This window comes from Hemitrygon akajei, chromosome 27 (assembly GCF_048418815.1).
Source record: "Hemitrygon akajei chromosome 27, sHemAka1.3, whole genome shotgun sequence".
Classification (NCBI taxonomy): domain Eukaryota; kingdom Metazoa; phylum Chordata; class Chondrichthyes; order Myliobatiformes; family Dasyatidae; genus Hemitrygon; species Hemitrygon akajei.
The window spans coordinates 37559748-37571286 of NC_133150.1; the positions used below are offsets into that span (position 1 = coordinate 37559748).

An 11539-nucleotide genomic window follows, 5' to 3' on the forward strand; every position below is an offset into this window, starting at 1 on the left:
ATAAGTAAGCCTAGTAATTTCTAAGGTAGGGACATGTTCGGCACAACTTTGTAGGTTTTCTATGTAAATCAAATGATATAAAAGTATAACAATATTACTCGGCGAACAACCCTACAAACACTATATTAGATCGAAAAAGGGAGGGTTAGAACTGATCTTAGATAGAGGGTAGAAAGGGCGTGTACTGTAATGCTCCAGAACTTGGCTAGTTTCAGCTTGTCGTCTTCGTCCTCCTGGCCAGGGGGCGAGAGCGGTCCGGGCCGCGGGAGGTTGGAGCCCTTCTTGGAGCCTGTGCCTCTCGTCGGCATCTGATGAAATCGCGGCCGTTGGTGAGCCCGCTCTTTAGTCCGCCCCAGTGTCGGCGGAGAGCAGTGGTGGAGGATTTTCTGCTGGGAGTGATGGCGAACAGTGAGTCGGGGAGCTGTCGGCGACTTTATCACCAACATCATCAGTATTGTCCTCATCACTGCCTCACGCCCCATTTGGCGGCGGACTCTCAAGCGGTCACAAATTTCAAATTCCGGGCGCAAAGGCCCGTGTGTTCATAAAATGGCGGCGGAACCTACACGGCGGTGTTAGTCGGTATTCAGGGGCGGAGTGACCGGTGTAAAATTAATTCCTGCAGCTCGATTTGGATTTTGTGGAGCATGAGTTGCGAAGCTTTCCCCCACAGCGGGGCTACAGCCGTCGCCGGTTCCTGCAGTGACGGCGGAACGAACGGACACCCTGCCCTGTATTGGAAATTCTGGGCCTGGTTCAGGCCCAGTTCGCTGCTCTTCTACCGACTTTCGGACGAGGCCGGCCCCCTCGGGTCGATCCTTCGTAAGATGCAAGGCGGCTTGGCCGAGGAGAGCCCCGTCGGAAATCTGCCCGCCATCAGTCAGTGGCTGACCGCCACCCAGCACTGGAGTTCCGAGGCCCCGGGCGGCAGCGAGGTGGTCGAGGAGCCGCCACTCCCTCTACGCGACTCCAAGCCCTGGTCTCAGAGCCTGTTGGGGAAGATATGTGGTAAGGTCTGGCCTGGGGTCCTGGAACCCCGCAGCTGGTACGACCCGGCCCGAAGGGCGGCGTGCTATCCCCGGGAACCGAACAAGCAGGCGTTGGACCTGTGGACCCGTGACTATCCAGCATCTTCTCTACAACAGGAAAATCCCGACCTCAGCAATTGGGCACACGCTGACCTGCCCCTCTCCGCCGTCCAGAGAATGGAGAAGCCCTCGGAACTTTACCGACCCATCGCCGTAGAACAGGATCATGGTTATTTCAGCCTGGAAGAGGAGCAAACTTGTCCCCAACAGCTCAAATCAGACAATGACATCTCTCCACGACCCGAGGGTGCTATGGATCATTCCTCTGAAGCCAATGACGGGAGGCAGATAAAGGACACTTATGTAGCAAATGAAGATGGAGTTTTATTGCACCTTGTTGATGTGGACTTGGCCACCTGCAATCATTTGGAAATTGAGAATAAGATTATATCTTTGGGGGATGATGAGTGGGACAGTAGTGATGATACGGATGGTGACTCTGAGGAAGAGGAAATCAGCCTTTCCCTAGCCAGACCTCAGTGCGCTAATAAAGCCATAGCCTACATTTTAGGAAGCCCAGACAGTGATGAAGATGAGGACAGCGAGGATGACAGTGATTGGGACAGTGATGGATTTGACAGTGATGAAAGTTCTGAACTTTCAGACAGCAGTGTAGATCTCCAGAATCCTTTTCCTGAATCCTCTGATCCATACAACCTTATGAACTTTAAAGCTTTCATTAAAACTCAGCGCAAGTTAGACGCTAGAACTTCATTTGAACCGAGTAATCCCCAGCAATCTGTGCCATGCTTGCCCATAATAGAAGACCTTGAGGACATAGACTCTGGGTTTTCTGAGACAATTCAGGATGAGCCACATGTTGAATTGCCTTTGCAAAGAAAATGCTTCAAAAGGGTAATTATTTTCTGTTTTGCTTGTAGTACATTTTTACTACTAGTGGTTGTGAATTAGAATAAATAGGTTTTTGGCTTTTTTTTAAATTTCCTGATATTACTTGATTAAATGTTTCAAGAAATTAATGTAAGTAAAGCTCCCCTGTAAACTGGTTTACTAGTAGAATTATTCTATTACGGCATAATATCTAAAAGAAAGTGAATTAAAATGGGTTGAGGTAGGTCATCCATTAGTCTGGAAAAGTCCAGAGGTGTCTGGGTTATGGGAGTAACTGAAGGAGCAGTTAAATGGTTTGTAATGAAATCTAAATCTTTTGCAAACTTATTTTTCAAATTTATTAGTGTATTGTAGAAAATGAAGATGCATTGGAGGAATGTTTGTTCCTCTCTAAATGTTTTGCTGTATTGTTCAATGTGATGATGCAGCTTCAGAAATTCAAAGTAATATGCATGCTGAGATCTGTAACATAAAAAAAAACTTGATGTTCCATTTCTGAGTCCTATAGGCTTTTATCTTTGCTTCAGTTCTTGAAATGTAGTCAAGATGTGCTAAGGAGCTGAAGATAGCTATGTGCTTTCTGGGATTGCAGAGGTGTAGAGAGAATGCATTGCCAAGCTTCCATTATGTTGAATATTCCCTTTCAAGATATTCGTCTGACTCTGATGTATTTGGTATTCTCGTAATCCTTCAAAGAATTTCTACGTTATTCCTGGGTAATCCCCAGTAACCAGTGTGATTTTTTTTCAGTTTTGTCCTGAGATGCTGTGTGGTTAAGACAGGTTGTAATTGCAAACTTTTCAAATACATGCTAAATCAAAGTAACTTGAAATAGCTGCTGTAGTAAATATCAGTCACCTCTGGTTGGTGCTTAAGATCTTAACTATTTGCTGTTGGAATGCATTTCAGTACCAGCATTTGATAGCACTGAAGAAATAATATAGTTTGTTCTGCAAAACAATATTTGGTTCTGCATAATGTTTTGATTAGCATTGCAATAAAGAGCCATTTATTGTCTTCCATTTCTACATAATGCAGGCAAAGGTGAGAGATCTTTGAAAATGCTCTGTGCAAATTGGCAAGTATACCAAACTTTATGGTTTCTTACTATTGATAGTTGATCATTCAGCAGACGCAGAAAGAAATGTATAGAATGCTCCTGATGCACACAAACCCTTTACAGACAGTTTCAGTGTAAAAACCACTTCTGCTAAAGGCCAACACAGCATTTCTTGGCTATACCTGCCTGTTTATTTTAATTATTCGTTCTTGGAACATGGATGTCATTGGCAATGACAGCATTTTAATGGCACCATGTAAAGCCGTTGCATTGAAGATTGCATACAATGTGCGATACTGAATGTCATTACATTTTAAGAGCATAACAAGTTTCCATTATTCACTTTATTTTTCCTTATCTTAATTTCATTTTCATAAGTTTTTAGACACTTCCATTTTTACTGTCCCTTTATGGAACATTATGAGCATGGTGGTGATTTGTATTAAACATCTGTTCATTTCTCTGAGGAATATGTTACTGGTATTTGGAGATCCTGGCATTTCCGAATGCTTGAAACTGCAGTGGGCAACACTCACTGAATTATCTTGCTTATTTCTCACTAACTATTAGTGAAAAAAATTACTGCTTTTTGTATAGAAGCACATGAAACTGACACTTTTTTAAAAAACTTCACTCTGAATTCAGTGTAGTGGCTAACAGCCACATGCATACATGCAACTGATACTAGTTAGATACTGTTTGGTAAGAGCCTCCTGTCCCAAATAAATGAAGGGAATCCCAGCTATTCCCTTCACTAGTTTTTGTTTTTTAAAAGTTGTCCCAAATAACGGAAGGGAATGCACTATTTTTTTGGGAGCTTGGTTCTGGTGCCTTGTGGCTTCTATTTCTGTATAAATTAAATCCACAGTATTTGCTTTAGTCCTTTCCTGGGAATGGCGTGCAGAGTGTAATTTTAAAGTTTGGATATTTTAGACTGCAATAGGTTCTCAGTGTGAAGGGATAAATAGTTAAAACTGACTGGAGATCACTTGGAATTAATTTGCATAGATATTGCTGACCCATGTTCCAGAAAGCAGTTTTATAAACCAGCTGAGTTAGCTCTAGCAAACTGCCTTATATTTTGTATGGTTAAGTGGTGCAGTTCGTTTCCAGCGTTGTGATGCACCTTTGAATGCTAATGATTTGGATGATGGAATTGATGGCTTTGTGGCCAAGTTTGCGGATGATACAAATATGGGTTGAGGGGATAGTGCTGAGGAAGCAGCAAGTCAGCAGAAAGACTTGGACAGAATGAAATGGGCAAATAAGTAGCAGATGGAATACAGTGTAGGAACTGCAGTGTGGTAGAAGGAATAAAGGTGTGGACTGTTTTCTAAATGTGGAGCAAATTCAGAACTCGGAGCTGCAAAGGGATTTTAGAGTTCTAGTGTAAGTTTCCTAAGGGTTAACTTGCAGGTTGAGTTGGTAGTCAGGAAGGAAAATGCACTGTTCACATTCTTTTCCAGAGGACAAGATTATAAAAGCTAAAAGCAAGAATGTAATGCTGAGACATTAGAACACATTGGTCAGAACGCACTTGGAGTATTGTGAGCAGTTTTGGTCCCCATATCTAAGAAAGGATGTGCTGCCAGTGCGGAGGATCAGGAGGAGGTTTATGAAAATTATACTGGCAATGAAAGGGTTAATGTAAGAGGAACATTTGATGGCACTGGGCCTGTACTCGCTAGAGATTAGAAGAATGCAGGGTGTCTCACCGAAACTGTCTGAATATAGAGTGAATGTGGAGAGGATATTTCCATTAATGGGAGAGTCTATGAGAATGGGTCACCCCTTTAGAACTAGTGAGGAGGATTTTCTTTAGCCAGAGGTTGGTGAATCAGTGGAATTCATTGCCACAGACAGCTGTGGAGGCTGAATCATTGAGTATATTTAAAGTGGATTTTGATGGGTTTATGATTAGTAAGGGCATCAAAAGTTGTGGGGAGAAGGCAGGAGAGTACAGTTGAGAGGGATAGTAAATCAACCATGATGGAATGGTGGAAAATACTCAAATGCCCTAATTCTGCTTTTACGTCTTGTGGCCTGAAGACTGTTCATAATAATGCACTGATTATTTCTGCTTACATATACTAGCTACTGTACCAGAACTTTAAGTAAAAATCAGACACTGCCTTCATAATTATAAAAGAAAATGTCTCAATTTCATTTGTCAGTTATTTCCCAGTTGAAACCTTGGTTCATAATTCCAAGCAAAGTATGTTAGTACAGTGTTTGTGTTGTAGGTTGTTATCACGAAAAAGTTCATTGCATTGTAACTTCCTGAAATGTGATCACATAACGAAACTGATAGTTGATATAGCTAGGTTTCCAGGAAAGCAGCACCATTTCTTAATCTAATACGCCCTACTCTATAATGACCCCTCCTATTTTAAAAATAAATGCTCAAATTTCACAAAACCATGCCTTCTGCAGAACTATCTTTTTTTTTTAATTGCTCCCTGCTTGAGCTGAGTACTCAATAATAATCAGTGTATATTTTTATTCCTATGTCTGCTTCAAGTCACAGCATAACAATGATGTTACTTTCATTTGTTAGTGGCAAATAGCATGCTGATTATTAAAACAGAAGCTTTTTACTCTTCACATGACTTGAGGTAATTTATTATTAGCCTATTATCACTAGCTGTGTCTGCATTAATTACAATGGCCATAGCAGCAGTCCATTCTGTTTCTCTTGCTGAATTTCTAGAATACTGCTAGTGATATTACAGAATTTGCTGTGATGCTCTTGATAGCTGGGATTTGACTGTTCTTGAGCATTCATCCAGCTTTCCCCACTCTTTGATACTCCTTTACAGGTTTTTCTAAGCAAAACTCAAATATTTTAGCATGCTTGGGACTTCAATGGGCTCTCCTGATAGATGTTCTGTATTACTGGATACTATTCTCAAACACTGAACTCCTGAATTGACTGTGTTTGGGGGGAGGGTTGAGTTGAGATAGGATGCTGCTAGACAAGAAGTGAGAATTTTGTTGCTGGCAGGGGAGTCCTGATATACTGGCATCTGCAGCTTTTTTTTCAGTCAAAATTGAAGATCTCTAATACAGAACTCCAGGCAGGGTTTTAAATGTAGCAGGGTTTCAATGTCACTTTTTCCATTGTATTTTGAGGGGTTTGCAATTTGTGTTGAATGTCTAACTTTAATCACTGGTATTCCAGAATGTTACTATAATTTGAAGCCAAATCTACCAAATTTGATCTGTGAAAGAAGCATGTTCTCATCCTTATCTAAGTTGTATAATGGACTGATCAATGTACTGTATATGAGTTGACATTGGGGAGAAAATTGCTCAGGAATTTGGTGTTCATTATTTGCTGCAGCTGCAATATTAAATATCTACAACTGCTAAAGCCACCTTTTTCCCCTTCTTATATTTAGGTTACCTTTGATGAACAGGTCACCGAATACTATGTAAGCAGCGAAGAGATCCGTAAAGGTCCTTGGGAAGAATATGCTCGGGATCGCTGCAGATTCCAAAAGCGAATCAGAGAAACTGAAGAAAGTATTGGTTATTGTTTTAATCTTAAACACCGATGGACTGTACTGAAACGGTTGCAGATGGAGAGCTAGTACAGATAGGATTGAGAAAACAAAGCTCACATCTTTTGCTAGACAGATTAATCCTCAAATTTATTTGAATCATGCAATATCATCTGACAGGATGATGGTTGGGTATGAAATATCACATTTGAGGCTACTGAGAAGCATAATCAAAGGAGTCCAATTGTTTAGGCACTATTGTGAGCTTTAGTTCTCTTAATTATTATCAGGTCTTGTGCTTTTAATAGTTTTCACTTTTTTATGCTTGACTTTCTCTATTTCTTTATGCTTGGTTTCCCCAATGCGCAAGATGGCTTCTGTGTGAAAGTTGTATATGCTGCCATTAGATCAATTTCTGTGCCCCATTTGGAGACAGTTATGGTTTATGAAGATTAACACGTATTTGTTCAATCAGTTATCTAATATTGTGGTGATAGTAATTTACTCCCTTTTTTTACTGAAATCTGGATTGATGCAAAGACCTTGTAGATGTGTTGACTAAGTCCTCTGTGATTCACTTTAGACAAAAAGCAAATGTGAACTATTTGGAAGATGTATTTTTATTCAATGTGGTGCTCAACTGCAATGGGACTGGGGCACTTTATCAAAGCAGAGAAAGATTAAGGGGAGAACATGACTCAATTTATTTTAAAATTCCAAAGCTCAGGTTGCATCTGAGTTTCATTTTTTGAAAATCGTAAGTGTTTTAGGAATAATATAGGGCAAAATCTTAAAGGATCTTATCCTATGTTTTTTTAATATTTGTTTCATCACACAAGGAAGCTATTTGTCCAGTCTGGCTAACTCAATTCCAGAGCTGTCAAGTGGGATTTGATTCAGGCCTGTGGAATGGAACTGGAATTTATCCACTGCACCATTCCAAATAATTTCTTTAAACTGAATTTTTGGCATTGACGTTACTGTTTGGGGTGAGGGTTTCTGAAGTGTAAATCTTGAAAGGTTGGCCTTCACTGCTGCACTCTGAACGGTAGAGTATTGTAAGCCAAGCAAAAGACCAGTGCACATTTTTAACAACTAATATTCTTCAAAGCAGCACAGAAATGACTTTTATTTTAGAGGTCAACTAAGAAAAAAGGTAAATTCTTTAGAGATTAAGTTTTAAATTGTTTTGGCCTGTAATACTCCTTTAGTCTTGTTAACTTTTAAATTTAGACTGCATTCAGTTTCCTGGTGAGTTCTCCACTTATGTTATGATGCATTCCACATAATAGCTAGATTGCAGTATAACAGAACACTGGAGTCACTTCATTTTTCAGTTTGATTAGGTGGCTATTTAATTTTAGTTCACAGCTATTGATATGAAGGAAATTGCGTGCAATTTGCTATCCCATTTCTCCTCTCTCTCTCTCTCCCCCCCCCCAAAAAAAAACTATCTTTAAGGATTTGTAACCTCTTAAATATGTCAGGAGAAAGGGAAGTTTTGATTTAAATAAGTTGTTGAAGCAAATAGCTTGAATTATTAGGACCAATTCTTTAATTCTTTGTCAATACCTAGAACTATAGCTTTGAGACAACAACGTGATTAGATTTTTTTATATGGGCTTGTGTATTTCAATGTATTACAATTGAATCATTTACCTACTTAGTTCCAATAGAATGTGCAGAAGGGATTTCTCATTGTTTTCTCTAAGCAGAAACCTTACCACAGGAGGCAGCTATTTGAGCTATCACCCTTAAACCAAATATTTGAAAGAACAATCTTTAACTTCTCCCACTCCCTTACTCTTTCACTATAGTGCTCTAATTTCCCCTCCTCCCTTTTGAAAACTATCATTGCTTTCAGCCAGTTCAATCCATGTCATTCTAACTATTTGGCTAACAAAGTTTTCGCTAGTTCTTTTAATAATTTGGTGTAAAGATTTGATGCTGCCTGATTATGTGGGAGTGTGAGCTTATAAAGGGAATTGTGGAGTAAGGTGAGTTCTGCAGTCTGTGCTACAGTTTTAGGTAGTTATTAGCCACCCAATCAACAGCTAATTTGATATAAGGACACTACGTATTGCAGCATTTGAGGGAAAAAAGTGCTACTGTTTCAGGTAAGGGGCCCAATCAAAGAAAAGTGATCTGTAACCTTTATTTTTCTTCCCACTAATGATGCCTGAATTTTTTTTCCACTGTTAAAACATTTTCAGATTACTACCTACCCAGCTGTAATGCACTGTTGGTAACTAATCATAACATCTTTCTGCTCATGGGATGTGAAATCAATATTATGCTCAATTTTTTTTGTGAAAATTAAGCACTAATTTATTCCAACTTCTTGGTTGCATATGTGCAACAACTGCCATGTTTTAAAATGTGGTATAAGTCACATTTAAAATCACGTTTCAATCCCTTTCTCAAGACTTCGTGAACAGAAATGTATTGGGTCACTTCCCATTATTTTATTTTTAAATAATTGCTTAGGTAGATCATTGCTGAAACTAAGCTATGTGTAATTGATAACAACCACTTTTCAACAATCTTACTCACATGCTAATGATGATTGATGCTTTAAATACTGCTTAGCTTCCATTTCCAGCAATAACTTGCAAACTTGGAGTCTAAAAATCCATCAAGCTTTTTAGCTTACTGAAGTGTTACATTTCTCTCAAACTTAGCAGCACTTGTACAATGAACTTGGGTATTTAGGGTGTTGCTTTGTTAATAGAGTAACACTGGTAAGCACTCCTTTACCCTGCATCAGGGCACCTCTTCTGGTCGGATGATGAGTCTCTACTGGTGAATCTGCTCACCTGAAAAGAATGGTCACTCAGACTAAAGAAAGCATAAGGAAATGCTGACTGACCATGCATTATCTGCTGCTGTTCGCATTCCTTACTTGGCAAATGTGCAACCCTATTCTCAGAATTATTTTTGAGGGATTCTGGTAAGCAATTGCAGCTGAACTCAGCAGGTGTTGGAAATGGCAGTCAAAATGGTCAGAATTACCACAACACAAATCCACCGTCAGCATCTTTTTTTTTCCTTGCATTCTGTAATCCCCACCTTTGATTATCTATCTATGTCAGGTATGGGAGTTCCTGAAGACCGATTAGCAAGAGATGCTATTTTGCACCATTTTCCCTCAGTTTGAGTTTTAATTTACCAAGCATCTAATTATTTTGTAAATTTTCTGCAAAATTGTAAAATGTATAAAGAATTATATTTTGCATCGGATTTGTTAATTATTGGTAAATGGCTACAAATTAATTTATAATTCCCCATCAAATTCTATTAAAAGATGAATTGCTAATGGTGCTTAAAGCAATTAAAATTGAAATAACAAATAAAAGGAACCTGAAGCTTGTCCAGTTATTTTTTTTTTACTTTGTGCTGTGTTCTTGTAGATGCTGCAAAGCAGTATAGCTGAACAAAGTATATTTCCTTTTCCCCTGGCTAAGTTCTGGGGTGAGAAGGTACCCTATCAGGAAAGAAATAGTTTGTATCTGGATTTAGTCAGATTTAATATTGCTTCATGATGTAAATTTTGTTTTGTGGCTACAGTAGTGTGCAAAAATTACTGTAAGTTCCAAAATAAATAATATGGTTTCCTTTGAGGGGGCTTTTCAGAGTAGATGTTGGGATATTTTCTCTAGTGGCAAAGTCTTGAACAGTGGGGTAAAAGAGCAAGATAAACGACCGATCAGATAAAACTGAAGTATCTTCAGATAAATCTTCTTGTGGGTACTGAATCTCTGGAATTCTATATATACCCTGATAGATGGTGGAAGCTGGATCTGAGTGTTTAATGTTGGGGTGGATAAATGTTTGATAGATTGAGGGATATGAAAAAATGGTACAAAAGAGAAATTGAGGTCATCATAGGTCATTCTTGATCATGTTAAATGGTGGGGAGCAGGCTTAAAGGGGCTGATGGCCTCCTATTAGTGTGTGTTTTTTAACTACAGAGGGTCTTTATGCCTTCAAAGCATGATTATTCCTTTAGTGGTGTGTCCCAAATGCTGATGGAAGAGCTGTGCTGTTGAGTTCATACTCAAATTCCAGTGGGTGTAAATAGGAGTATGTTGTGTACCTGATCGTTAGCAAGTAAATAAGGGTTATCTTGTAATCCATTAAGTATATGCAGTGAGTGTACAGAGTTCTGGTGTAGTGAATAATATTAAAGAATTAGGAAGTGAATGTGTTAAGAATGGTTGGACGTATTAGAACTGGAGTAAGTCAGGTTCATTAATAAAGTTGGGATACATGATTATTCACCATTTTCCTATCAGATCTCAGAACAAAAATCTAGATCTCTGAATTTAATTGATGGCTTGACACTTACACTAGGATCCAGATATGTGCAAAAGTAATTTGGACTAATGAAATGTGATGATCTGTTTCTGGATTCCATTCGTCACGTCTTTGCCCAACGAGCCCATGTCATCCAATTACACCAATATGATCAGTTAACCTGTATGCCTTTGGAATGTGTGAAGAACCTGGAATGCTTGGAGGAAACCCATGCAGTTACAAAAACTTAAAAACAGTGGAGTTGAACCTGGAACCTGAAATTTAAAATGGGGAGGGTGAGCAGCCAGAAGTCATGGAACGTGTAGGTGCCAATGACAGAGGAAAAAGTGAGGAGGTCCTGAAGAGAGAATTTGGGGAGCTATATTAAAGTCCTCCAGGGTAGCAATTTCTGGATTGCTGCCTGTGCAGTGTGTGAGTGAGGGTAAGAACGAAATGATTTGGCCGATGAGTATGTGGCTGGGAAACTGGTGCAGGGGACAGGGCTTCAGATTTCTGGATCATGGGGATCGGGGAAGGCATAACCTGTACAAAAGGGATAGGTTACACCTGAACCAGAGGGGGGGGGGGAGAGCCAATATCCCTCGGGCAAATTTGCTACTGTAATTGGGGAGGGTTTAAACTAAAATGACGGGATAGGGAACAAGAGTGGTGGGGTTTACAAGCAAAGGCAGTGCATTGAGATTCAGGAAGGGTGAACAATGGGACAAAATTGTCAGAGG

The 11539-nt window shown here is 39.6% G+C and overlaps 1 protein-coding gene across 1 annotated transcript; it reads left to right on the forward strand.

Annotated features, from left to right (window-relative positions):
* The first annotated feature begins 319 nt into the window (after positions 1–319).
* On the forward strand, positions 320–9881 carry ppp1r15b (protein phosphatase 1, regulatory subunit 15B). Its single transcript, XM_073030658.1, has 2 exons — positions 320–1943; positions 6402–9881. Exons 1-2 carry the CDS (start codon positions 648–650, stop codon positions 6591–6593), a joined length of 1488 nt encoding a protein of 495 aa, XP_072886759.1. The 5' UTR covers positions 320–647; the 3' UTR covers positions 6594–9881.
* Positions 9882–11539: the final 1658 nt, after the last annotated feature.